The 27,637-nt window shown below is 44.6% G+C and overlaps 2 protein-coding genes and 1 non-coding gene across 5 annotated transcripts in view; 2 read left to right on the top strand and 1 right to left on the bottom strand.

Moving 5' to 3' along the window:
* Positions 1 to 353: 353 nt before the first annotated feature.
* CPSF4L (cleavage and polyadenylation specific factor 4 like) lies at positions 354 to 6,688 on the top strand. The gene is made up of 5 exons (XM_058285016.1): positions 354 to 456; positions 957 to 1,007; positions 2,289 to 2,441; positions 5,201 to 5,296; positions 6,591 to 6,688. The coding sequence occupies exons 1-5, from the start codon at positions 354 to 356 to the stop codon at positions 6,686 to 6,688; spliced, it is 501 nt and encodes a 166-aa protein (XP_058140999.1).
* A 2,476-nt stretch (positions 6,689 to 9,164) lies between these two features.
* The window catches only part of VCF1 (VCP nuclear cofactor family member 1), a 34,435-nt gene continuing 15,962 nt past the window's right edge, over positions 9,165 to 27,637 (top strand). Inside the window, exons 1-2 of one of the 3 annotated variants that reach the window (XM_023588742.3) lie at positions 9,165 to 9,271; positions 20,689 to 20,769. In XM_023588742.3, coding sequence (XP_023444510.2) covers positions 9,267 to 9,271; positions 20,689 to 20,769 — 86 coding nt within the window. In that variant the 5' untranslated portion in view covers positions 9,165 to 9,266. Of the gene's footprint in view, positions 9,272 to 20,688; positions 20,770 to 23,194; positions 23,501 to 27,637 lie in introns of those variants that run through there. The other 2 variants (XM_004447476.5, XM_004447475.5) reach the window with 2 other exon arrangements.
* LOC101442208 (mitochondrial nucleoid associated protein 1) lies at positions 20,327 to 22,647 on the bottom strand. Its single transcript, XR_011646940.1, has 3 exons — positions 22,629 to 22,647; positions 22,288 to 22,357; positions 20,327 to 20,443 (listed from the first exon to the last, which is right to left on the bottom strand). It is a non-coding gene; the product is annotated as a mitochondrial nucleoid associated protein 1 (transcript).

Raw genomic sequence — 27,637 nt, 5'->3', positions numbered from 1 at the left:
TGGCTTGCGCAGCTCGCGGCTTGTGTCTTCACGTGTGAAGTCTGAACACGGGTATGGAAATGCCGGCACACAAGCTGCGTGTCTGGTAACCTGCAGAGATAAGCGGTGCGTGGGGCTTCGCTAATTCCCCCAGCGGGGTGCACTGGGAGCGAGACTCATGTACGCAGAGTGGGCGTGTGGGGACCCTGGGGTGCCTGCACCAGGTGGGACGGGTGAGACTGCTGGGCCCCACTCCTGCACAGCCCCAGCTGGAGACTGGCACCCTTAAGGGCCCTTAAGGGCCTCGGATGAGCTATATAGGGCCCACCTGCCGGGCCTCAGCAGCCTGTAGCCGCTCCAGCAGGAGGTGGAAGATGCAGGAGGTCATTGCGGGGCTGGAGCGGTTCACCTTCGCCTTCGAGAAGGACGTGGAAGTGCAACGGGGCACCGGGCTCCTGCCTTTCCAGGGCATGGACAGTGAGTGGGCCCAGCAGTCTCACGCCTCCCACCCGGTGCCAGCTGTCCCCGCCACCCCCAGCCTCCTCTGCAGTCGGTCCAGCTCCCCGATGGGTCTGCCCTTGGTTCTCTCTTCTACTCCCCAGGGACGGTGGAGAGAGGGCTTAGGCCCACGACTTGGGATTCTCAGCTCAGCCCCTCTCTTCTCTGGGACACTGGGGCTGGCTTCTGGGCAGCCCATTTTCCAGACTGGGAAAACAGAGACCCACAGAAAGTAAATAGAGAAAGCTTGGCCTCCAGAGCTCCCAGGCCAGTCTTCACTTGCTGTCCCCACCCCCACCTCCTCTGTTTGCAAGTTGGGGGCCTCAGGCTCTGTAGACCTGCCTCCAAAAGGCCTGGATTTGGGGGTTCACGGGCCCGAGCCTCGGCAAGGTTCAGGTGGGACTTGTGCTTGGGGATGGGTCCTCCACAGCTGCAGTCACTCAGGAAGATGCTTCCTCTCCTCCCCCTTTCCCTTCCAGAGTCGGGCTCAGCCGTGTGCAACTTCTTCACTGCAGGGCTCTGTGAGAAAGGTGGGTGAGCATCGCCCCAGGCGGGGGTGGGGAGGGGGCTGTCTAGGCCACGCGGGCTCAGCTGCGGCTCTGCCAGAGGGTATCGAATTGCACCTGGGAAGGGGAATTTAGTCTGGGACAAAATTTTAGCCTTATTGGTAGGAAAGGAGGAGTCTGTAGATCCATCCAGAAGCGAACCCCTCCCCCAAGTCTCAGCCACATTTGCATTAAGGTGAACGGGGCCCCTGGGAAGGGGGGCGTGCCCTTTTTTCTCCTTGCTGGAGATGGGAGTTATTTCCGGTTGTGTGCTCACAGTCGGGGGCGGGGCCCGGGCTTCCTTATTTCTCCTATTTTCCTGCCAGCCCAGCATGGCCTCCTTTTCTTCCCTCTCGTCCTCTGAACCATGGGGCGTGCAGCCCATCGTCCCATCCATGCCCTGGTTCCCGGGGTAGCTCTGGCCACAGTCTCTGAAAAGCCACCAACCAGCATCCCCACTTCTTTCCCTTCTGCAGGCTTTGGATTAAGTAACACCTGCTTTCTAAGCCCTTCTCCCCAAATTCAGGGGAGACCTGACTCAAACACAGGGGTTCTTAACTTCTTTTTGGCCTATAGAAATATACAGTGCCCCCCAAAGTCTTACTTCCAATTTGGGGGTTCCCAGTGCCCCTGAAGCCCGCCTGTAGGTCCAGGTTAAGCAACCCGGCTCGGGTGAGGAGTGTAGGGCCTGCTTTTGGGATCTGGATATCCTGTCCCCGGTGGCTGGGGGCCAGCAGGGGCCTGGGCAGGGGCGGCTGGAGCACTTCCTGCCCACGTGCTGCCTCGTCTCTGGGCCGGCCCGGGTGATGAGGTGAGAAGGGAGGGAGGGAGCTCAAGGCACTGCTCCGTACAGCCAGGAGGCTCCGGCTCCTCCCGGGCCGGTCTCCTCAGCTCCACAAATGCAACCTGCGGAGCGACAGCCTCTTGCAGGGAGCCTGGACGTTCCAAAGAAATAAAACTTACCGTAGAAGGGCAGACCGAAGCAAGGAAATGCCAGGGGTATTTAAAGCGAACACCTTCCTGGCCCCCCTCAAATTCTACCAGAGGTCAGCACCTATGAGCCCAGTGTCCTTCCTGCCGATGGCAATGCCATTTTTAACCAAGTTAAAATGTGCGCTGGGCTTGGAGCTGCAGCAACAGCCTGGAGGGAAGAGGTGGGAGGGCAAAGGGCGGCACTGTTCCCCAGCGGAGGGGACTCCTGGGGTCTGATCCCCAGTCTCACCACCTCCCGGGGGGCTCCCGGCTGTGTGCTCTGGGTGCTTCCAGGTAGGTTCTGCCCCTTCCGGCACGAGCGCGGGGAGAAGATGGTGGTGTGCAAGCACTGGCTGCGGGGGCTGTGCAAGAAGGGCGACCGGTGCAAGTTTCTGCACCAGTACGATGTCACCAGGATGCCCGAGTGCTACTTCTACTCCAAGTTCGGTAATGCCCCTTCCTGGTTCACTCCACAGGGTGACAATGGGGGCCGTGGGCGGGGAAGGAGGTTGGGGGGGAGCCGACCCCAGGAGGCAGACCAGGCCTCTCTGAACCGCAGGTGCTGGCTTCTCCAAACCTCAGAAAGAAAGCAGGATTGCGCTGGTAATCCCCGCCCTCCACCACCCCACCAGGCTCAGGCGCACAAGGATTATTCCCGGAGGGGGGGGGTTGGGATGAAGGCTGAAGCATTTCCCATTTCCTGTCCCAGCCATCCTGGCTGCTATCCAGAGATGAGCCTGGATGAGCCTTCCCTAGACTCAGGGTTCAAGGCAGTATGCCCTGAACTTGAGGCACTTGTGAGTCACTTTCCTGGTGATTGCAATACCACAGACTACCTGTACCTGAAACTACTCTCTCATCCGAGCTGTATTTCTTAGTTTAGAAGAAAATGTAACATTGCTTCCATAAATGGAAAACTAGTATCACTTGTTGGAAATAAAAAGTAACTGTAAACAAAATCAGGAAGTTCAGAAGCAAGGCCCCTGCAATGGCCCTGTGCACCATGCTTGGGGGACCACTGGTCAGATCTGGACCAGCGCCCTGCCTCCCTTCTGACCTCAGGCCCCTTCTTTGTCACCGAGGTACTATTTAGGGCTGGAGAGAAGCTTTGAAAGGGAGGTGGGAAAGCCACAGCCTTTTAAAAAGCCATTTAAGAGTGGAGTCTAAACGTGTTTCAGATGTATCCTGATAAAATTCTGTAGCTGCTGGTTTTTCAGAGCTGGAAGGAGCCTGCCTTATCAAATGGTGACCTGGCCTGGGGGATGATGTACCTTTGACCCAGTGGTCTTCAAACCTTGCCCTGAAAAGAGTGGCCTGGGGGGGTGGGGGATGGGGAGAGCTGGGGAAATCTCCTTGACACCCTGATCTAGTAGGCGCACTTTCAAAGTGTGGCTCGAGCCTGCTTCGGGGACCACAGGCTGCTGCCCCTCACTAGTGGTTATAAGCCGATGGAGAGGGGCCTGGACACCTGGGAAGAAGGCAAAGCATCTTCTAGGTCTGCCAGAACTTTCCCCCAGGCTGGTTTCCTGCCTCCTCCTAATTCCTGCCATTCCTGAGGGCTGCCTGTCTTCCTTCAAAAAGAGGACAAGGTCTGTGTGCAGCCTGGCTCCTTTCGGGCATTGCCTAAAATCTTTCATTTAAAAATGCTCCTTTTTTTATTTCCTCAGTAAACCTAGGTTGGTTTCGACTGGGTACTGTGCAGGTCTTGGATATAGGAATAGGACCAGGTCCCCTTCTGCCCTCAAGTAACAGACGGCGGGTGGAGGGGGGCAGACACATAAGCCCAGGATTATACATCACCTATGAGTTTTGCTCTTAGAATAAAAGAATGAATATCTCTGTCCACTATCATATCAGAATAAGTGTAATTCTTATTGGCAGTAAACTGCTTTATTTTAAAAATATTGTTGGGGAGGTGTGGGAGTGGGAAAAGGTAGTTGAAATGGGCTGGGAGGTCCAGGGTTGTGCGCTCAGCTCCTGGGAAGTGGTGATCAAAAAGGTACTTGGGGTGGGTCTGGCAAGCGAGGACTGGAGGATGAGGTGCTGGTGCCCTCTGCTGGCTGTGGGAGGAATGCAGCGCCACGCGGCCAGTCCAGAGCAGGAAATAGACGACTTCCCAGTACCGCCATCTGTCAAATGTTGGCTAGCCTGGGGGACGATGTCACTTTGATTCCTTAGAAGGTTTGAACCCAGAGTTAGCATTGTACCAAGTGCTGAACCCTGCTGATGGGTGGCGTGAGAAAGCTAGAATGAAAATGGATGTAACGGTCCCTCTCTCTGAGCACTGGGGTCCCCATTTGTGAAATGAGAGGGTTGCAAAAGGGCAATGGTTTAAAATTCTTAGGAATCAGTGGTACTCTCTGTGCAATGAAATATTGCTTTACGGAAGCCCAGTGTATAAAGCAGATCTCTTTGGAGCAGTTTGAAAACCACCGGAAGAGATGATCTTTGGAGCTCCTTTCAGCTCTGAACAGCACTCTGAGTTGTAGAATTTTAAGGAGGATGAAAGTGGAAGGACTCACAAATTCTCTGCTTGAGGTGAGATGGGCAGAATCTTCCCTCCTTTGGAGCCCCGGAAAAGTGGGAAATCTTGGCTCTCCTGGGGAGCCCACACCCACCGGCTGGCTCCTCCGAGACAAGCCAAACGGGGTCTTGCTCTGATCCACAGGGGTGCAGTTATGGCACAGGATGGGTGTAACTGCTGGCTGCCCCTCGTGTAGTCTCTCTCTTCATCCCTGTGCCAACTTTGAAGAGGTACTCTACTCTTCTGGGCATTTCTACCAGAAAGAGGTGTGCCCCGAGGCCCGGGAAGCAGTGTAGGTCTCGGAAGAGACGAGAGCGTGTTAACAGCTGCACACGCCAACACCACCATCAGACGTTCCGCTTCTCAGGCCAGCTGCCAGCTCCTGGTCTCCTCTGCCCTGCCTCCGCGCCTTCTCTCCTTCCCAACAACTCTGTCTTTAGTTCCTGCCCTTCCTTCTGGACATCTGGCCTGCCCCAGTGCTTCCAGATGTGCATATTCATCTCCACTCCTTGCTTAGTGAATAGTATTGGGATCCACCCTTCTTAGATTGCAGGGAGGCTTATAAAAACCCTGCTGTTTTCGATAAGTGGCTTGCACTTGAGGGGCAAGGTTAATCCCGTGTGGGGAGGAGGGAAGTGACCTTGATGAACCTGCTTCTACACAAGAACGGTGTGACTTCCAGGTGACTGCAGCAACAAGGAGTGCTCCTTCCTCCATGTAAAGCTAGCTCTCAAGAGCCGAGACTGTCCCTGGTATGACCAAGGCTTCTGCAAGGACGGTGAGGCCCCAGCTGGCAGGGAGCACTGAGGGATGTGGGGGTCGGGGGTGCTGGCAAGGGCAGGAGTATTCCCGATGAGGCTCTGTGGGGTCTGCCACTGCGTTGACATCCCAATGGAATGCCTTTCTTTAGTTCTTTCTGGGCTCCTGCTCCAGTTGGGCGATGCTGGGATACTGTGAAAGGCAGCCTGGTGTAGTGCAAGACAGGCTTTTTGCAGGCTTTTATGAGTTCAAGGTCTAGCTTCAACACATATCGGCTGCTTGACATTGAACATGAACTGCTGCCTATTTCCTCACGAAAAGGGGAAACACTTGCAGGGTCGTTGGGAGGATCAAACAGAGGACCCCTGGGACAGCTTTTGACAGAGGGTCTGGCGCATTGCAGCTGCTCAATCCGTGTGCCAAATTCAGGAGGCAGTTTTCCCCTTTGCTTTCTGGCATCTTCAAGTATGTTGTTCTTCCCTGGTTCTCAGCAGTTGTTTTTTTGTTCTTAATTTAATATTTGTTATGTGTCCTGCATTAAAAATTTTTTAAAATAGATTTTATCTTTTAAAGATACATAAATCTCACAAAATGTTACACTGAAAAATATCAGAGGATCCCATATACCCCCACTCCCTCCACATCACCAAGTTCTTTCATGTGGCACATTCATTGCATTTGGTGAATACATTTGGGAACACTGCTACACAGCATGGATTTATAGTTTACATTCTTCCCCCAGTCCATTCAGTGGGTTATGGCAGGATAAACGATGTCCTGCATTTGTCCCTGCAATATCATTCAGGACAACTCCAAGTCCTGAAAGTGCCCCCATATCACACCTTTTCTTCCCTTTCCCTAGCAGTTGGTTTCTTATTTTGGGGGTGGGGGTGGGAATTGCACTGGGAGGAGGGGTGCTGAAGGAGGAGCAGGACAATGTGGTGTTGACTTTTTCTCAACTATTCCTTCTACACATAAGTAAATAAAAGGCAAACAAAAGTCCACGCTTGTTTAAGTCCTAGATGCGCAGCAGGGTAGAGCAACACCTCCCTCCCTCCCCGGACCAGCACTTGCCAGCCAATACCTGTCCCAGCAAGTTCCGAGGTTCCCGTCGCCATCTGAGTGGCAGGACTAGAAGTGGGTGCTTGTGGGCAGTGTGAAAAGACAGGAACACTCCCCTCTATTGCCTGGGCAGCGATGGCTGCCCACATCCTTCCCAGGGAGCTTGGTCATGTGTTTTCCCCTCATCTGAAAACAGATGCTTCTGGTTTGTACTTGGCTTGGATTGTTGCACTCTTTTTTCTGCCCAGCAGGTCCCCTGTGTAAATACCGCCATGTCCGCAAAATGATGTGTATCAACTATTTAGTTGGCTTCTGCCCCGAGGGACCCAAGTGCCAATTTGCACAGTAAGTGTGACCCCCTGGTTTACCTACACCCTCCTGGTGGCTGGACCCACCCTCTGACCTCTAGGCTAGTAACTCTAAAGGTCAGGATCTTTTCGGGCCTGCATTGCCCACGAGGGAAAGTGAAGAGTGGCAAGCACCTGCCCACGATGCTCTCTTTGCCTTGTTGCCCCCCTCCCACCCCGTGATCGCCGTCCAGTTGCCTGCACTGACCTCTGACCTATCCCATTAGACACTTGTGCTGGGGGTGGGCCCCAACCTTTGGAACTAGTCTAGGAGGAAGAGTAGAAATGTTTAATACCAACCCACTCCAGCTCTCTGCAGCTGGGGTAAGGGCTCCTCCCCCAGGGCTCTGAAATGTGAGGTCCGCAGTAGGCTAGTGCCGAGCATGCTAATGAGAAGAGATGGGAGGGTTAGAGCTGGGCTGAAATTGTCTGTCTCTGAACTTCCCTCAGTCCCAAGATGAATCTTTCATTCAACCCAAGTTACCTGAAGGTGAGTGCAGGCAGGCAGGGGTGCAGAGGTCCCCTGCCCACTACTCCACATGCACGACGGTTTCCAAGGGACCTTTCTCCCTAGCACTGCATGAGCACCAACTGGCCCTCGCTCTCTAGTGGGATCTGCTCTGTTCTGCCAACACTGTGTGGGGCGTGTGTATGTGGGTCCTCCCAGACCCAACACCTCTATAGTTGTGCTTCCAGTAGGACTTCTCAAGGTGTGCCTTCTCCCTAGCTAGATAACATACACGTGGCTTTTGTCAAAGAAAACAGGCCCTGCTCAGCATGGGACCCAAACTTATTCTGAATCAGGGCCATCCTTGTTGGGCCTGTCCCTATAGAAAGCTACACCAGGAGGTCAGTGAACTATGGCCAAGTCCCGTTTGCTGCCTCTTTCTGTACAGCCAGTGAGCTACGGATGAGCTTTAAGTTTTTCAAAGGTTGGGAGGAAAAAACAATCAAAAGCAGGTTTTGTGACCCAGGAAAATTATGACATTCAAATTTCAGTGCTCATAGTTGTATTGGAATGTAGCCCTTATCATTCATTTACATATTGTCTATGGCTATTTTCTTGCTGCGTGAGTAACAAGTGGTCCACAAAGGTTGCGATATATACTTTTTGGTCTAATACAGAAGTTTGCTGACCCCTGGCCGAGGCGAGTGAATGCTGCACTGCCATTAAAGTTTGACAGAAACCCAAACTGGAAAAGCAATGTTGGGGGCAGCTACAGAGCATTTTGCGAGAGGCCAGGCCCAGCGCCAGAGGGTGGGATGTCAGTGGTACGGAAGAAGGCGCCCCCTGCTGTCTCAGAGTGGGGACTTTTGCTAGAAGGTGAGAAACATCTTCAGTGACCATGGGAAATTTACAAGCCCATTTCCAACCTTTTACCAAAAGGTGAGCTTTCGGCAACTGAAATTGTAAATAACTGCAAGTTAGAGATCAAAGCATTTCAAAATCTGGTTTAAGCTGGAACCTATGGCCTCGGTGCAGATGCTGTGTCTCTCCGCAGCAGGTGTTTCTTCACTTACTGCAGGGTGTAAATTGGCCACTGGCGTCAGCAGGACCAGCCCCTCCAGTGTCACCCCATGCTCCCGCCCCCTGCAGAAGTTCTGCTTCTTCGTCATCAGATGGGAGTCCAGGAGAACCTGCCCTCCTCCTGCCCCAGGCTTCTCAAGCAGGTCCAGGTGCTACAGGGTGAGCCGAGCCCTGAGGACTGGGCTCCTGCTCCTGCTGAGGGCTAGGGGTCAGCTGTGATTAGGTAACTGGAGGAGACTCCTGCAACAGATAAGAGAGCCTACTTGTGTGTAGGCGGAGAACATGGGATATACTGGTAAAGCTAATGTTACATGGAAAGTCTCAGCAACCTAATCATGTTTGCATCTCTTGCCTGACAAGAATACCGGTTTCTTTAAAACGCTAGGAAGTATCTGACATTTCCTACTTTGCAGCCTACTAACTCTGAGTTATTTACATATGATATCCTTAAGACTTAGGGGTGGGTCCGGTAAGGGCGGCAAAAGTAGCACCTTGGCTTTTTTTTTTTTCCCCTAAGTCGATCAGGAAGAAAAAAAATGTTTTCTACTTTCATAAGACAATTTCTAAATTGTCCTGAGTTTTTCATGTCTCTCTTCTCCAAGAGAATAGTTACTCCAATATAAGATAAGGGAAGCAGAACCTTTGACTTTCCTGTACATTTTATTTTACTGGCCTTTCAAAGTCTAAAGCCTTGTTCTGTGAGGGTGGTTTAATGCTAGATCTGAATGTCAAGGTCCTGAAATGTAGCATCATTTAAGGAGCAGAAACTATCAACCCCTTTACAAAACCTACCATCTCTTATGGTTCCCTAGATAATTTAGGATTTTTCTCTTGGGGTTTGAATTCACAGAATATGTCATGCTGTTAACTTTTTCTCTTTTAGGATCGAAAAATGGGCCATTATGCCAGTTAAGTGCGGTAAGATGCATCCGGTAGGACTTACCACAAAATAACCCATGGCCTGGGGGAACTGAAGATCTCTAGAGAAGATACCCAATGGCTTTGGATTCTGTTTCCAACATTTTGGAGTGAACAGCCATCTGAAAAAGGACATGAGGTACAGAAGTAGACTGCTACATCTACGTTTATTTCCTTTTATCCTGTAAGCAAATGAGCTACTAAAATTACAACAGAATTGGAGGCAGACTGACTGGCAGGAATGAGTTATCCAGGAAATGGGGGAGCAAAATATAAGTCCTACAGTATATGGGAAATACAAAATAATCATACTTTGTTTAGTGCTTGTGCTGCTACTGACAATTCTGGGTTGCGTGTAGCAGTTCTTGTGCATATGGCCTCACCTGCTGCTATACCCTGGCAATTAAATGTTTATCTTTAGCATGATGACTGTTTCTCTGTATGACTTAATTAAATTTGAGAAAATGTTGTCTCCCCCTTATATGAGGCTATTATGGGAGGTAGATGGTACACTGACATGTAACATTTAATGATACAGTACCTGTGCCACTCATAAATCAAATATGAACACTGTTTAACCTACTGACAAAGGAGGGTGGTGGCTAAACTGAGCCTTTTGGAGAACTAGACAGTCAGTCACCCTGCTCCTGGCAGATGCAGGGACAGCTCCTGCCCTGCCTGGAGCTGGAGGGCTGAGGGGGAAGGCAGCCTAGAGAATGCTGGCCCAGATTTTGGGGGTGTGAATCCCAGCCCCGCATAGGGGTGCTATGGTAAAGGACAGCACAGCTTTTAGGCAAATTACTGCCCTCCCAAGCCTGTTTCCTCATTCTGTAAAATGCACGTAACCACAGCACCTATCTCACAGGGTGGTTGTAAGGAAGAGAAAATACATGTTAAAAACAAGAACTTTGCACAGCAACTGGTGCAAAGCCAGCACCCAAATGCTAGCTGGAGTTAAGGGCAGTGTGTATTGTAGCTGGGCCTTTAACTTAAGAATTTGTACGTCACCTCAAGAGGTTTAGCAGAGCTGCTATTATTGAGTTCTTATGGTGGCTATATAAGTAGATAAGGAACCTTTCCCTCCCAAATAACTCCAGAATCTAGAGGTATTTCTGGCAGCTTATTTATTTATTTTTAAAGATTTTATGTATTTATTCCCTCCCTTGTGGCTTGTTCCTTTCTTTGCTGTCTCTTCTCTGTGTCCACTCACTGCGTGTTTTTTCATCTGCTTGTCTCTCTGTTGGGTCATCTTGCTGCGCCAGCTCTCCCCGGTGACGGGCTGTCAGCTCTTTGCGGTGCACAGGCCAGCCTGCCGTCACAAGGAGACCCTGGGGGTCGCAAACCCAGGCCTCCCATATGGTAGACGGGAGCCCAATTGTTTGAGCCACAGCCACTTCCCAATCTGCCGGCTTATTTTAAGACTCAATTTCCTGTATATAACCCAAGGAAACCAGTTAGGATTTCTTTGCCCTTTCCTACTACATGTGAGTTAGGGTTCCTGGTATTGATTATTATCAAATTGAAACCCCTCTTCTTATGACTGTCTTAAACCTGGCAATATTAGGTAGATATCCTTTTGGTAGTACTGATGGATCATTAAATAGTTCTTTTCTCATCAAGGAACTTATTTTCAGGGACATAAAATATTATGATATAATTAAACTTTATATTTATCTTCTGATAAGTGAAAGCAATTTTTTCATGTATAGAAGTGATACACATTTTCTTGATAGAAATCATGGGGCACTAGAAGCCAGCCTTGGTGCCACCAACGCTCTTCCATGTTATGGGATCCGAGGCACTGAAATGGTTTTCTCCAAGAACCTTCTCGTCAGCCAGATTGATACTGCATTTATCATACTTCTGAGTTGGAAGGAATAAGCATAGTGGCTTTGGGCTACCTGCAGTCTTAAGATTATTTAAAAATAAAATGGTGGTGGGCAGCTGTGATAGGAACGACTTCCCCAGAGGCTATTGTTCAGAAGGGCAACTAAGGGTACAGTGAGGGGCCCTGGGTCATCCTGGGGGCTACACAATGGCACTCAATTCCTAGAGGAGTCAAGAAAAGCTCTTCTTCCTTAAATGTTTCCTAACACAATAGTGTTTTAGAGCAGCAATCCCCAGTTTGTCTTCATCACTCCGGCACATCTGAAATTGTGAGGTATCCTATCTGATTTCTCCAGAGCAGGGATCAGCACACTCTGCTGTGAAGGACCAGACAGTAAATATTTTCAGTTTTAGGGGCCATGTGGTTTCTATTCCAACTCCTCAACTCTGCTGTTGTAGTGTGAAAGCAACCATAGACAATAGCTGAATGAGCAGGGCTACATTCCAATAAAACTTTATTTTAAAAAGAGGCAGTGGGTTGGATTTGGCTGTGGGTCACAATAGTTTGCTGACTCCTGCTCGAGGGGGATGGGGATTGGGAAAGAGAATAGTTGAAGTAATCTGATCTACCCTTCCCAGCCAGGATTTCTGATTTCAACTAAGGAGACTGACATGTTTCCCTTAAAGGGCATTTACAAAGAGGTACAAAAACCCTTTCAGAAGGAAAGAGACCATTGCTAGGGTGCCAATGAAGTTCTTAGTGATACTAAGTGAAATAAATGTAATCTTTCCTTCAACCAATTTTTCCTGCAGAATTCTAGTATACAGAGCTATACTTCTAAACACCTTTCCTTTAACCTTGAGAATGTGATGTAGAATTAAATTATTCCCACTGGAGATAATTAGAGAAAAAAAAGGAATGGCAATCTTGGAATAGAAAAGGCAGACAAAGCAGAAAGTAGAGCAAGAATCAAGGTTTGGGATAAGAGAAGGAAGTTATGCACAAGGAAATACATTCTGGTCTTCAAAGAGCACTCCTGCTTTCTTACAAGTTAGGAGTTGAGACGTAAGAGGGGCTCAGCTATTTTAGTATGAGGTAATAACAGGCAAGGGTAAAACTATATAACCAACCCCCTGTGTTGGAGAGGGGATTATCTCTCTATGCTACTTAAGTTAGTTCTTCAAAGCAATTTTTTTAAAAAGTAAACTTTATTTCAGCTTCTTCAAAGGCTTTTATATCTTTAAGTATCCAAATACTCTGGATCTCAGAGATTCAATGGAAGTCATAAAATTAGAAAGGCACTGAATGTTTTGATATGGGTAATAGTGAAAAAAACCAACAGCCAGAAACAACCCTAACAAAGTAAAATTAATTTCACTCAAAGTCTTTTGAGGAGATACAGAAGTGGGAATCTGGAAAGTTTCTGGGAAGAGATGATAAATAGAAATAATTTACTATCTACTATACTCAAAAAATATAAAAGGCAACTAAAATTCCACTTAGAATGCTATTTTAATCAGCTTTTGAAAAATATTTGTAAGGCTTTTTCCATAGGTTCACCTGCAACTCTGGTCCCCACTCTTCTCTGCCCACATACTTTTCTGTTTCTCACACCTGCCAGGATCTGGTCAGGGACCAGCAAAAGCTTAACCAAATAATTTTCTGCCAATTCAGAAACTATCCTCTATTAGTATGTTATGTCACCTAGTACTTGGTATAAATGAACAGTAAAACACCAAGGTTTAGAGGACAATTTCTGGAAGAAAGATTTAAAAATGAGATAGTGCTTTTTACTGAGAAATGGGAAATAGCTATTTAAAAATTTTAATGATGAAAATTATCAGCCACATGTATCAATGAATACCATCAACATCAGCCTTTATGATTAAATAAAAATGAAGACTTTGCAATCTCAGTCACTTTTGAGAGCAAGCCAAAGAAACATCCAGATAGAACCAGATCTGTGCACATAAAAAAATTTACTTCCCACACTATTTAGACTCCAATAATTTTATTATTTTCACTCCCTCTCACTGCCCCAAGTTCAATTTTAAATTAATTATGTATTGCAATCATCTCCACCGTACTCCTCCTTGAAGGTCGAAAGCTTTCCTAAGTGGTATCTAGGCCAACATTACTTGCGCCAGCGTTGCAGCTCTGTGGATAAACAGATAAACGTAAGGCTCCGTGAGGCTACTTCTATGGACTATTTCTATCTCTTGCCCCTATAGAGCATTCTATTTTTGTTTCATAATTTCATGTCTTAGGCACAACGAGAAGTTTCTGCTTCACTTTGAGTTTTAATTTGGTGATATGAAAAATAAGGTCAAGCATAAACTACACGATCCCTTATAATCAGGTAAATTTTGAAGGGAAGGCCTTTTCTCTAAGGGAGAAAGGCCTCTTGGTTTGGGCCTCTTCATTTATGCAGGGATGATCAGAAAGGAATTCTTTTCTCTCAACAATGGCCAGATATAACAGATATGACAGCATCTAAACCATACCAACTGGTATCCAGGAGTTTGCTGAACCAGACTGTTTGATGTGCCCTTCCAGCAAACTAGGCACCGGATTAGCCAAAAAATACAATTAGGGCAAAATCTTGATTTTTTTTTTTAAAGAAGTCTGATTATCCAGCTGGTGAATTATATATTTGCCTTCAGTGTTCATGGTTATCTCACTGTATCTTTATACAAGAAGTTTTCATATGAAAGTGCCTGGGCTTTTCTGATATCCTCCTATGTTGTTTGTTTTTTTGAAACTGGAGATATATATTTATAATACCCTATTTAAAAATTAAAATGAATAAAAGTTATCTGGAATTAAAAGAAAAACAAAATCCAAGCAGTTTCCTTCTTGTAAGGCTTGGTGCAAGGTGAAGCTCCTAACTGAAAGGGTATTTGCTTTTTTAACAATAAAAGTAGATTCAGACGCTATAAGCCTCAGTTACACTGATGATAACAATGGTATTCCCTTTCTCCTTCTCTCTTTTGGAGTACAAACCTGATTGGTGTCAATCCTAAAAAGGAATTCTTAGGAATGAAAAAGTCATCAAGGAGAGCCTGATTACCTAGCAGGGAAACAGGTTTAAGGAGAAAAACAATAAGGCTACCAGTTCTCCAGTGACAACATTAAACTGAGCACAAGAACAATTCTGTAAATTCCATTCAAACCTTACAAAGGCCATTATAACCAAAACCTCTAGTTCAACAACCCTGAGCTCCAGGCAACAGCTCATTCCATAGGGCATGTCACACACTGCAAAACTGGAATGCAAAAAGCAATTCAGATCAGCCCTTGGCAGTCCCTATAATAGGATGTGACCAATGATTTATTCTCAAAATCTAGAAAGGCTTACTCAGATGCCTGAAACTCCAGTTACAACAGAGGGCGAAGTATCCTGTAAAGAGCAGCGTGATGCCACCAACTCCACTCCTCTTTAGAGTACTGTTGAACCTGGTCCACCCTGTTTAAAGAGAAACGTGTCTGTCACAGTGAACATATGAATTATTCAAGTTATGATAGTTAGGGTGGGCGATAAAACAGCAATTCAAAGAATTTAGAGAATATGGAAGGAGCTGGAAGTAATCTTAGATTTGGTAAACCACTATATGTAATATTTTTTAACTGATTAAAAGACTAAAATCCAGAAGACCTTAACGTTCATTAATGCAAATGAGTTATTCTTGCTTTTGGAAATTTGGCTAAAATGTTCAAGAGAGAGATGGCAGAGGATAGGTTTTCAAAAATGAAAGGTGCTCAATAAATGGGAGCTGCTATTATATTAGGTTTGGTGCTTTCAGTTATGTCAAACTCCATAATGAACACAGACAACTAGAAGACTACACAAACTTTTTCTTTCTTTAGCCTTGCTCTAATAGGCATGGCTGAAGAAAGAGAAATTGCTCCAAATGCTTGGAACCAGTAACAGAACACAACAGCCAGTAACTCCAGTCTCACCTTTTTGTACAGCTCCCAGGAGCCTCATTAGAGAGAAGTTGTAAGTTGTAAGCCTGGCGGGGGGTTCCAAAATCCATATGTCCATTGATCTTCTTTCCAACAAAGGTACTATGGTTCCAAACAGAAGTCATTGTGATAGTACAACTAAATCCATCTCCTTTCCCAACATTCAGTGCTCAAAAGTCCCAGGGCTGGGGCTCAGGAAAGGCCGTATTCATGACCTCTGCATTGGATTACAGCCAATGCTAAGTGTGGAGAGGCAAAGCTGTCTATTTCCGGTCAAAAAGTTTCTTCAAAAGGCTTGAGGAGTTAAGACCTCTATATATTTTTTTTCTTCTTTTATTGTGGTAAAATATATATAACTTGAATTTATCATTCCAACCATTTTTAGGTGTACAAGTCAGTGGTATTAAGTATATTCACAATGACATGTAACCCTTGACTCCACCTCTAGAACTTTTTCATCATCCCAGACAGATTCTGTGCCTTTTAAGCAGTAACTCCCATGCTCCCTACCCTCAGCCTTTTATCTCTCTGAATTTGCTTATTCTGGCTATTTTATGTAAATGAAATCACACAATATTTGGCCTTCCGTGGCTGGCTTCTCTCACTTAGCATTACTGTTCTCAAGGTCCATCCACTTTGCAGCATCACAGAACTTCACTCCTTTCATGGCTGAACAATAGTCCATTGTATGTATATACCACATTCTATTTACCCATTCATCCACTGATGGACACTTGGGTTGTTCCCACTTTCTGGCTATTATGATCAATGCTGCTATGAACTGGTGTACAAGTTAACTGTTTTACCCCTGCTTTCAATTCACTGGGTATATACCTAGGAGTAGAAATGCAGGGCCATATGGTAATCCTATGTTTAACTTTTTTGAGGAAAATGGCCAAAATGTTGTCCATAGTGGCTACAGTCCCACCAACCAAGTATGAAGGTTCCTATTTCTCAGTATTCTTGACAACACTTGTTATTCTGTTTAATTTTTTGATAAAAGGCATCCTAGTGGGTGTGAACTGGTACCTCATTGTGATTTCGATTTGCATTTCCTTCCCCAACTCTTAATCCAAGGGATCTCTGTGCCAGGAAGGACAGATGACCCAGAGGACTGATCAGCATTTCTGACCTGATGATGACATATATGCTTAGTAAAAGGACTCATTTATATCTTTTAACTTCTGCTAAACATTTGAGTAAAAAACATGACTTTCTACTAATAGAAATCCTAGGGTTGTATTAACTACTGCCCTTTATCACTACTATCTTCTGTCAACATGTATGTTTTATTTCTGTATTACTATTACTGAACAGCAAACATTTTTTGTTCGTTTAATATATGAATAACTAAAATAGAACTAGAAAGGAGGACTTATGCTACAGGGTTCACATTTTTCCTGAACCTATTTTTCTTCATGGTTGATGAAAGGCAGATATTCTATACTATTTCTGTTTCTCTGCTCTTGGCTTGTTCTGCCAGGATAAGAGATAAATATCTATGACAGGTTTTAGCAGATGTGGTAAAAGTTGCTGTGGATGTAAAAATATTAACACTTACCTAAATTACCATCTTTATATTATTAAATAACAATGAAGAAGAGCCATGCTAGCTTCTAAGGAAGCCCACAGATAATTTTCTTGCAAGGTAGAGCTGAAGATTTTAAAAAACAAAGCATGATGTACCTCATTGATCTTGGAAACAATTTTGAGGGAAAAGATGAAAACTACAACTATACAGTGACTTTCTCAGCATGTCAGGAAATACGTGGCTCCTTGACTCTCATCTCTTTTCTCCAGTCAGTTTAGCCTATTTACTTCTACCTATAGGTTCAGTCAAACTTACTGGAATAACAGCAGTTCAGGCTCCTGGGCTGGTATCTTGTGAGAAGCACGTGGCTCAGTTTGGTGGCCAGGAAAAGTCCTGTTTCCACTTTTGTCAATGTCTTTTTGTCCACTGCTTGGGTACTCCGGGTTCTGATCTACATCTTTTAAGAGTCTGACTGGGTTCCAACTCTTGGACTCAGAAGTATCTGTGGGCCCGGAACTGCTAATATCCACTGCTACATCCTTTGCCACCTCACCTCCCGGACACTGTCTTTTACCTGTCAGTGTTAATGCCTTCCAGTTCAAACCCAATTTCAATGGTTAAACAGTCAGTGACCAAGGGCTCCACTCTCCATCTAGAACTGCTAAAATTCTCATCCAACCTCTATACCTTTCAAATTTCCTACCCATCCCTCTGAATTTCCAGAAGCATGACTTCTTATATCTTTGCCTGTAGAGGACCCTAACTATTCTGAGCCCCTTCCCAAACATCTCTCATGGCTACCCTATTGATGGAGCTCCAGTTTGAGGATAGAAGCATAGCATCAAATAGTAAAAGCCTGAGACAGAGTTTAAAGACCCTGGATTTAAGAGTCAGATGGGCCTGGATTTGCATCCTGATTCTGTAACTTCCTGTTTGAAAATGGGCAAGTCATTTAAACTGTCTGAGGCTCAAATTCTTCATTTATAAAAGCGGGATGCCACGTCAGTCGTTATGAGGATTAAATGAGATAATATATGACACACCTAGCACGACGATTCACCATCTAATAAATATCAGTTCTCTCCTTTTTTCCTCTAAAATGAAAAGTAGTAATCGGGGACAACCCCAAGCACTATAAAAGAAAATAAAGACGTCCTTCTGGCCAGATTTATATGATGTGTGTGTTTATGCAACTGAAAAACATACACAGAGAAGTAGAGCGGTAACAATGGTCTGTGTTTGATTTCAACAAAATGGTTTAGTGAATAGGGATAAAACTAGATCTCTGGGCGCTAGATTATACTCTCAACTCTACCATTTCACAACATGACCTTGGACAAATCACTTACCCTCTCTGCCTTTTTCATTACCTGCAAAAAAGAGATCAAATCCCTCTGCCCACCTCTCAAGAGTTGTGAGGCCCATGTAAGAAAACACAGACAGGGGTACTCTGAAAATCACAACACAAATGTTAACATTAATTCTATATTTAATATAGAGAAAGGGCTTGACCTAGATATTCTGTAAAGAAAGCCAGGCTACCAAAAATACCTGTATCTACTAATGCAGTAGAAGACATCATAGCTTTAGCTAGCAATGCTCTTTATTTCACACATTTCCATTTTGAAACCCATCAGAAAGGGGTAGTTACAATACAAAAAAAAACACAAACTTTTAAGACCACAAATTGGGGTTTAGTGACTACATGATCACTTGTAAAATATCCCAGAGAGAGGGAAAAAAAATATATCCTTTTAGGAAGAGAGATGTGTTTCAGGTACAAACCTATTCTGAGTCTTTTGGGTTTCCTGTTTAAAAAAAACAAAACATCTGAAAGCACAAATGACCATTACACAAGAAAAACAGATGAATGCTACTTTAAGCCATACCTCTAGAAAATCTAAAAAAACCCAAAGCTTCCTGGTGAGGAAAAAGAACCAACTTTAAGTCTTATGACTAGAGAGAGAGTGCAATATCTAAAGATGAGATAATAGCAAAAAAAAGTAAGGACACATGAAATTACTGCCAGGAACCTCTCGGGCCCTAATTCAGGCTACAGTTCTCCCTCCTTATTAGCCTATTCTAGCCACTAGAAAGGAGGATCCAAGCTTCTGAAGAGACCAATTCATAATGAAGATCAGTTTTGATGTCCAGTCTCTTTCCCTAAGTCCTACTTCCTACCTCACCTCTCATTTCTCAGGACTCAAATCTCTGGTTCTTTTCTGAAGTTCTGAAACCCTATTCTGGGATCCTAATCACTGGGTCCTAGTTTATTCTAGTGCATGGACTTCTACATCTTTTTGGCCATGTCCTCAAGTCTTGGAACTTGGCTTCACTGCTTACCTCCTGAACCTCCATTTCCACCTATTTGCCTTCATTGACACTCCTCCCTGGCCAACCCCGTCCTACCCCAACTCCAAAAATAGCTTCTATTTATACCTTCCTTGCTATTGTAAATTCCTAGATGTTCCATTTGACCAAACCTGGAACCCATTTTCTGTTCAACTGTAAACACAGTGTTTGTTCTACCTAGGTGGACTTTGAGGTCTTTATGCCTTTCTAAAGTCTATACTTCAGGACACCTACTCAGTTTCTACCAGCTATGCCTCTTCCTAATAGAGAAACTCAACTGCTATGACTATTACCAGCCAGCCCCAGTCCAACCTCCAAATCTTGGTGGAAAGAGTGATAAACCACTGCTACTGACCCCTGGAACAAGAAGTAATGTTTTCAGAACAACTCTAAGTCTGCACTGGATTGCCTAGGTAAAAAGAAGCTAAATGAGTGAAAATATTAGTATTTGGAACCATATTTATCCAAAAGAAACAGAAGGGTGTGAATGGGCTAAAAAGCCTTTGAAAATGAGCTTATTTACCTTGTGAAAGTCTTGACCCCTGGCGACTGATGAGCTGAGGCTTCTGGGCCATTGCATTCCAGTAATGAGGTCTTCCTGGCAATACCCCTAGTCCCAGATAACTAGGGTAGAGTTCTGGAAACCATTCTAGTCCCATGGAGCTGGGCTGGGTCCTTCTGTTAGCAACATCAACATGATTGGTGAAGGAGTTTTTAGAAGCATGACGTTGGGTCAAATTTAATGACTGCTGGCATCCAATGTGTAATACCTGGGACTGACGGCCAGATTGGGGCTCAAGAGAAGTCTGTTCCTTACTCTCCAGTAATGCCTTTACATCAGTGACTCGACTATGACTGAAGGCTTCTGCTTCCTCTTCCTGAAGAAATTTTACAGTCAGAGAGGCAAGACTTTGATTATTTGACTGTGATACAGAAAGAAACTCATTACAAGTTGTCTCACTCGGAGCAAACAAATTAAACTTTGGTCCTTCATCTTGAGATTTCTTCTCTGTGACCAAATCATCAGTACTGAAGTTCTTAGAGTCACTGCTCCCCAAAGTCCTCTCCGGCATTCCTATCACACCTGTATTTCCTTTGCTCTCATATGCATCGACTCCAAGGTTCAGTCCTTTTTCCTTGATGTCCCATGTGATGTCCTGATTCTCCTTGACTTGAGTTTTACCTAATGGGCTTACTCTCTGGTCTAAAATTTGTGATTTCTGAGTCTCGGAGTTTCTTACACCAGTGGGGACTTCTGAGAGGTGATCCCTGGCTGTGGAGGCTCTTTCAGTGCTTGACCATGATGTTCTTACTGTTTTAACCCCATCACTGAGATTCACGGGAGAACCGTGATAATCACTAATAGGCACATCTAAGAATTTTACCGGAAGCTCCTGCTGTGGTAGATCAATGTTGTCCAATTTCAGATTAGCAGAAGTGGTAATCTCACTAGGTAACTCTGGAGAATATTTTCTATCTTGATTTGCTGAAGAAGGTTCCATTGGGCTAACCAGTAAGGCTGTTTCAGATTCTGAAAGATTACTTCTACTTTCCCATGACTTAGGCACATCTTTGGCAAGTTCTCTTTCTGAAAAGGTGTTTTCTGATGCATAAAACTCAGCCTTCCTCTCGCCCTGGAAAGTAATCTTTGGTTCAGTATTTTTTAAAAATTTGGGAGAGAGATGAACTTGATTTTTGATATCTTTATCTGCCTTTATATTACTTGCTCTTTCCAAACCAACAGCCAGTAATGGAAAGGATTTAACTGTCCCTTCTGGTTTGTTCCATATCAAGTTAGTGTCTCTTCCCTCACTTTTTGCCTGTAAATCTGTTTCTTTAGCTTTAATTAAGTTTTTGATTGGTCCCTTCATTTTTTTAGCACGAGGGAGTGTAGCTGGCTTGGACTGACAAACTTTATGAGCACCAGCAGTTATGTTTGGTCCTATCATCTTACAGTATGGTAAGTGGGATTTTAATCGTTTAAAAGACTTCTTACAATAGGGACATACTTCCATTCTGGGTGGAGTATTAGTCATTCTTTTCCTGAAAAAAGTAAATGAAATTATGAATAGGATTTAATTTGGAGAGTAACTGTAATAGTTTATGTATTGTACCTTCTAAACTCAACAACCTAACTTGAAGAAAATGGGAAAAAAATTACTTTCTTTTTTTGCTTACAGAGGTAGAAAATAGAAGACATAGTTTGATTTGGAGATGAATCCTATTTATGCTTGGTACTTACATTTCTTAAAATTTTCTAGTAATCAATAATTTATAAAAGCCAAAGAAGTTTTTCAACATTCTTTACCAAGGAGGTGAGCAAGGCTAAAAGACTTATATATGATAAAGTAATGGTTAGTTGGAGAAAATGATGTTCAAAATACCAGTCCAAATAAAATGTTTGCTACTTAAGATCACAGCAACTCAACTGGATATGACATCAGCATGAAGAAATTAAATACATCTTTTGAAGACAGAATGGTGAAGAATAAAATATTCAGGCCAGGATTAGAAGGCTAGTGGTTAGAGCAGTGGCTTCCAAAGGAGTATATGGAAGATCCTCTGGAAGCAGGAGGAACACATTAGAACTTCCATTTATTTTTATTTTCTAGAAATGAGTAATAAAACTCTAACCGTTAACATGCTGGTAATGCACACACAAAATCTATGTATAATGTATAAGCATATGCACAGGGGCAAGGTCTGTGTACCTGTAGAATACTAGATTATTGGCAAATTAGTTTGATATGTTAGTTAAATATTTACTACAAAAAAAAATTCTACAAAGCACATATTTGCACCTCTTCATTTTTCTCTAGAGTCAGGTAATGTTAATTCCAAAGCTCAGTTGAAAGTTATTTATTATTTTTACATTTCATAGTCTTTATTTTATAAAGTCCTGGAGGGCAGGGAACATATCTATCCTGAGCACAGTCAGCTGTATCCTTAAAACATAGCACTAAGTCTGACATATATCTGTTGAATGGATTTTTTTCTCTAGACATAAACACAAATATTAAAAAGTATTATCACTATAGGGTTCTGTAAGTATCTCCTGACTACTAAATAAGTTGGAAAGTGAGACTAAAACCACTTACAAAATAAACATAAGATCCTGACCAACCCATTTATCAAAACAACCAACCCACTGTTCTACATGAAGTCAGGCAAAACAAAAGTGTTTTGTGCCAAAAGATTTTACAGTAATTACAGTATTACTCTTACCGATTCTGGAGGAACTCCTCTGACGACACGGCAAAAGCTGTCGTGTAAATAAAAGGTTAACTTTTATTTACAAAAAATACCCATACGCGAAGCAGGTCCACGGGCCTTTGGCTAATAATTTTAGAAAAAAGGGGCCAGAGACCCGTTACACGTTTCTACCACTACAACTCCACCTCACACTTAAAACCCACTGGCAAGATCTCTGTAGACTTACAAGTCAACGTCTTAATGTGGGTGCCAATTGCTTTCTTACCTGAGCTCTTACAGGAGGATGCTAACTTTGCGGTTCTTTCTTTTGAATCCCCATGTTTCACGATCATCAGCTAGAGTTTGGCAGAAAACTATTTTAATGACAGCCTGTGTAAGATACAATCTGGAAAGTAACCCGAAAGCACGCACCCGCATACAGTGAATAAATATGCCATAATACCGAACCAAATACAAATAATTAGGTTATCTACAGGGCAATTCCCCTTTGATGGTCAGGAAAGCAGACAAGACTTCGCCGGCCAATCACATTATTTATGCTAATCTTCGCCCCTGCCTCCCTCGCTCCAGAGCAGATTTTCCCTCCCATCAGCCAGATAAACTTGCCTGCCCGCCTCATCCCTCGTTTTTTCTGAAAGCTCTCCTGCTGCTTCCAGCGGAGAGGAGGAGATCGCCGGGCACCTCCGCAGTCTGGAGCCGGATTCCCCGAAACGTCGGGGCCGGCTGGGGACGTCGAGGGTCTCCTTTCCCACAGCTCCGGGAAGACCGCGGGACCCAATGTGCTCCCCTTCCCCAGACCTGGGATGTGAGTCACAGTCCTGTCGTTTGTGACTCACCCCAGAGCAGCGTCCTAACCCCCAAACCCAAAAAGTCCCGGAAGCCCCCAGAAGAAACCCCTCATGGCAGACAATCGAGCGATTTCCAACCCCCCAGGCCCGGAACCGCCTCCACAACTGCCTGATGGTTCTCAGCAATTTAAAAAATTATCACTTCACAGAGGCCTAACTCAAATAGTTGCGTCATGTGATTACCACATAATTTAATTTAAACCTGGATTGACTTGACTTTTATACTGTCCACTTGCTATGAACAGGCGAAAGCTCGAGCCAGCTCCAACGAGGTCCCCTCTTCCCGGAAGGTCCTAGTCGCTCCTCCCGCTTCGAACCCGCCTCTTCCTGTGGGTGGGGTTACTGGTCGGAGAGACCGGGGTCCCGCCACTGCGCAGCCGCGAGGGGGCGGTACCACGGCGACTACGACATGGGGGGGCGCGGAGGAGACGCCGGAAGTAGCGGTGGTACGGTTCCGACCCCGGGGTACTCACCGCCGGCTGCGTCCACCCGAGCGGCGGCTAGAGGCAAGGCCCGAGGGGGTGGGCGTGGCGGCCCCCGAAGTACAACCCCCTCTGTTCCCTCCTCTCGCAGAGCGGCGCCCCGTCGCTCTCCTCCACCGGCTGCCATGAGCGAGCGCCTCCGCCCCAGGTAAGGGAGAAGAGTCCCCCTTTCCTTACCAGCCCCTTGCCTGATGATCTAGAGGGATGGGGGCGCGCGAAGCGGTGGCCCAAGCAAGCGTGGACCCTGCGGGTCTCCATCTGGGGTGCTCAGGAGTCCGGGGGAGGAGGGAAGAGGGATGCGGGAGTGATCAGATACCTGGCCCTTTTGGGTAGCTGGAGGAGTGACTGTCCGGGATCCAGGTCTCTTCACTCCATCTTTTTCCCCCCATATCTTTTCCCAGTTGGAATTAAGTCTGGTCAGTCTCCGAAGAGAAACGGTGGCCCTAAAAATTCCTTGTCCTAAATTTAGGATGGTGGGGGGATGGGAGGAATGTCTGATCTCCGAGAAGGAGCCCTTTGGGCGTCTGTGAGGGGACGGGACGGGGACCTGCAGTCTCTCCAGTCAGAAAGAAGGATTGGGCTTAACCGTGCAGCTGGGAAGGATTAGGTTAGGTTGAAGAACTGACGCCCTGGAAGGTTGTGGTTGTAGAAGGGCAGATGACCAAAGTGGGTTGTGGACACTCTTGGCTGTAGCATTAAACAGGCAGGATTCTAAACTGTTTGGATGCGGAGCCGTTTAACTCCGAAGGCGGGAGGTAGAATAATATCGGGATACAGTACCCTTCCGCGGAGACTGGCCTGAACCCAGGGCTCTGAACTTAAGACTTTTATGCTTGACATGTACTGAGTGGATTCTGCAGCAAGCGGGGATTTCTTCCTTTATTTTCTATTTTTCTTTTTCCTTTTATTTTCCTCTTCAAGGTGGGGAGGAGACTGTTGTACTGAGTATTTCAGAATGAAGAGGATCAGCTTCATTTCAAATTAGGAAAATCCCTTATCATGAAGTTTGAAGTGAAAACTTGTAGCTCATCAAGTCCAACTCTCTCATTTTTCTGATGAGAAAACAGATTTAGATAGAGAATTGATTTACCTGGGTCTTTGGAGGTTTGTTGCTCATTTCTTTATTTCCTGATAGACTCAGTGAAGCTTAAATTGGATCATAGGATTGTCATGGTAGATTATGCCTAATCTTTTGTTATTCCATATTTTCATTGATTCCAGGTGTATTGGCAGTTTTTCCACAAGGATCCTGCTCCAGAACATAGTTAATTCTGGAGGACATTATGAGGGTATTTGGTTTGACAGTGAAAACCTAGGTTCCCCCAAAATGCTGCATTGGATTATTGATTTGGGTAATGTAGCCAATGAAGCCTAAAGCCTCTGCTTGTATAAAAAAGAAGAGTGGACTAAATCTGAAATTAGGGGTTCACTTACTGATACACTCTCAGAATTAGGAACAAGATCTTTAGGTGCAGTAAGCCTACTCTGACTACCTTTTTTTTCTTTCTTTCAAGTCCAGCTATTCTTCTGATGGTGCTCTGGGAGTGTCTCTCATATCTGAAAATGTCTGAATATTTCCTACACAAAACATTTATTTTGTCCAGTACTGTACGAACATAATGTGTTTATACTGGTAGCAGATACCTTTTATCTAGTACACAGATGATCTCAACACGTTTATACTGGTAATGTCTTTACTGTAAAGGAAGTTGTTTAATTTGGACAGGTTCTTCTTACCTACTCTTCTCTTCAACTAGAGTCTCATGAAGTTTGATGGGCTATTTCTGACAGCTCTAGCTGTCTTACTATCTCCAAGTCATTGGATCTGTTTCCTCAGTTTTAAGATGAAATGTTGTTCTAAGATGGTCATTTTCAAAATTGCTCCACAGTGTACTGGGATGGCCATAGAGGGGTGAATGTGTGGCAAAGGAGCCCCTACTTCCCTTCTTTAACTTTTCAAATTTGTATATATATTGAGGCCTTTGTGTGTGTGTGTGTAATAAGAAAGTGTTTTGTTACTTTATGAAATGTTTGAAAACCATTGGTTTACTTACATTCAAGATTTTTTCTGTCTCAGTCTCTAGAAGATGACAGGAGGATTAGAGAGAAATGAAATTATGAAAAGTAATGGAATCAGCCATCCTTAGAAGTAACAGATGCTAAATAATACTCTATAACTAGATGGTTAGGGGAGAATGTCTAATCAATTAGGGGGTATTTGTGGATTTTGTAACCTGGTCTGTGGTGTTAATGTCAAAAGCTATAATCTGATTGATTGCACTAATGGTGTGTTGAGGCTGAAGCTGTAGTCTTGCCAGTTATTACATTTTTGAAAGAAGAATGTTCCAAGGACAGAATTTTCAACAAGCCTTAAAAGAAAGAATGAAGAACAAGCAGTAGGGCTCACTCTTAATCCAGTGACGCCATCCAAAGGGGAGGGCCACCCATAGGTGAAAGATAGTTCTTGGACTTTGAGAGATGAACTCTTAACTGTGAGGTGGGGATATTTCATGCAACTCTCCCAGAGTTTTCCCCTTTGTTCATTTTTTCACCCTGTAACCTCCTTGACATTCATATTCTGGTTCCTGGAAAGATATAATCCCCCATTATAAATGAAGAAATTGGCATTTTTGATTAAATAGTTAGGCCTACAAGTTGGGCTAAAGTGACTCAGCAGCACAAAGCACAGTCAGCTGTCAGTATACCAGTGAAATAAGAATTGGCGACCAAAGTACTGCCATTTAATGAATTTCTCTTTGGGCGTTTAACGGCTGCTTGTCAGACACTGCTTTCTTACTGGAACACCAGCCCTCTCAAATTCGCTAATCATATTAGGATAAAAGTATGCTTGATTCAAACTTGTGCTATAGCAAATCCATTTAAAGATTAATAAAACCCAGTTTTCACTTAGTTTTTTGTTTTTTTTTTTCTTTTTTTCTTTTAAATGTTACTTTCAAAAAATATGAGGTCCCCATATACCCCTACCCCACCAACGCCACCCCTCCCACATCAACAAACTCTTCCATCATTGTGGCACATCCACTGCACCTGGCGAATACATTCTGGATAACTGCTGCAGCACATGGACAGTGGTCCACATTGTAGTACACACTCTCCCCCAGTCCACCCAGTGGGCCACGACAGGACACACAACGTCCAGCATCCGTCCCTGCAGCACCACCCAGGACAACTCCAAATCCTGAAAATGCCCCCACACCACATCTCTTCTTCCCTCTCCCGACCATCAGCAGCCACCGTGGCCACCCTCTCCACATCACTACTACAGTTTCTTGCCATACTAATCACAGTAGTTCCCCAGCAGAACACCAGTCAGTCCACTCTAATCCATACTCTATTCCTCCATCTTGTGGACCTAAGGACTTCAAAATAATGTACAGGTAAAATCTAATCTCTTGGGAGAATAGGTCGGGAGCAGAAATGATGATCTTATTTCACAAACAACTGAATCTTAGAATGAGATAAATGACGCAGCCCACTGCAGGTTGGCTAAAGCTTTATCAGAACCACACACCTAGTGTTTTTTAATCAGTCCAAGCCTAAATTGGGATCCATAACTCATTAATAAAGTTGGGCTTATTCAGAATGTTGCACAATACAGGGAATTAAGCTCCGGGCACCAAGGCCTTTCATTAATTTCAATAAGATTCTCCAATATCCAGACCTCAACGCGTATTTTAAGGTTAAGGGCCTGACAGTGCACCACCCTGCTTACCTAGAAAAGATGTAACTAGAGAAGAGTCTCTATGCTCCAAATTAAATACCTTCCAGAAAGCTGTTTTCCCTTTTATTTTCCTGCTCTAGACTTTTGAACCATTAGAGGTTTCATTATAATAGATTATGCTGCTTTATACAAATGGATCCTTAGGCAGCACCCAGGAGCTCTGTATCTGTGCTGTCTATACGGTAGCTAGCCACATGTGGCCATTGAGGGTTGAAATGTGGCTAATGTAACTTAATGTAACTTAAGGAACTGAATTTAAAATTTTATTTTAATTAATTTAAACTTAAATAACCACATATCTAGTGGCTACCATATTAGACAACTCTAGACAATTTGGCTTAAAATTATGCCTCCTTTAATTTATTTCTACTTTTTAACTGGAGGGGTAGAAGTCCTGACAGCACTTGATTCTCTTTTTTTTTTTTAATTTTTAAGAGATATAGGTGTACAGAAAAATTGTAGAAAAAATACAGCGTTCCTATGTGCCCACCCAATCGTTAACACTTTACATTTGTGTGGTATCTTTGTTGCAATTGATGAAAG

Source organism: Dasypus novemcinctus, chromosome 21 (genome assembly GCF_030445035.2).
Source record: "Dasypus novemcinctus isolate mDasNov1 chromosome 21, mDasNov1.1.hap2, whole genome shotgun sequence".
In the NCBI taxonomy this organism is placed as follows: Eukaryota; Metazoa; Chordata; class Mammalia; order Cingulata; family Dasypodidae; genus Dasypus; species Dasypus novemcinctus.
This window is presented reverse-complemented; position numbering and strand designations above follow the sequence as displayed.

Excerpts from the sequence above, each read along its gene's own strand:
- CPSF4L (XM_058285016.1), top strand. The coding sequence starts at position 354 with ATGCAGGAGGTCATTGCGGGGCTGGAGCGGTTCACCTTCGCCTTCGAG. Across the intron at positions 1,008-2,288 it reads TGCAGGGCTCTGTGAGAAAG|GTAGGTTCTGCCCCTTCCGG; the intron begins GTGGGTGAGCAT and ends GGGTGCTTCCAG. Across the intron at positions 5,297-6,590 it reads CCAAGGCTTCTGCAAGGACG|GTCCCCTGTGTAAATACCGC; the intron begins GTGAGGCCCCAG and ends TCTGCCCAGCAG.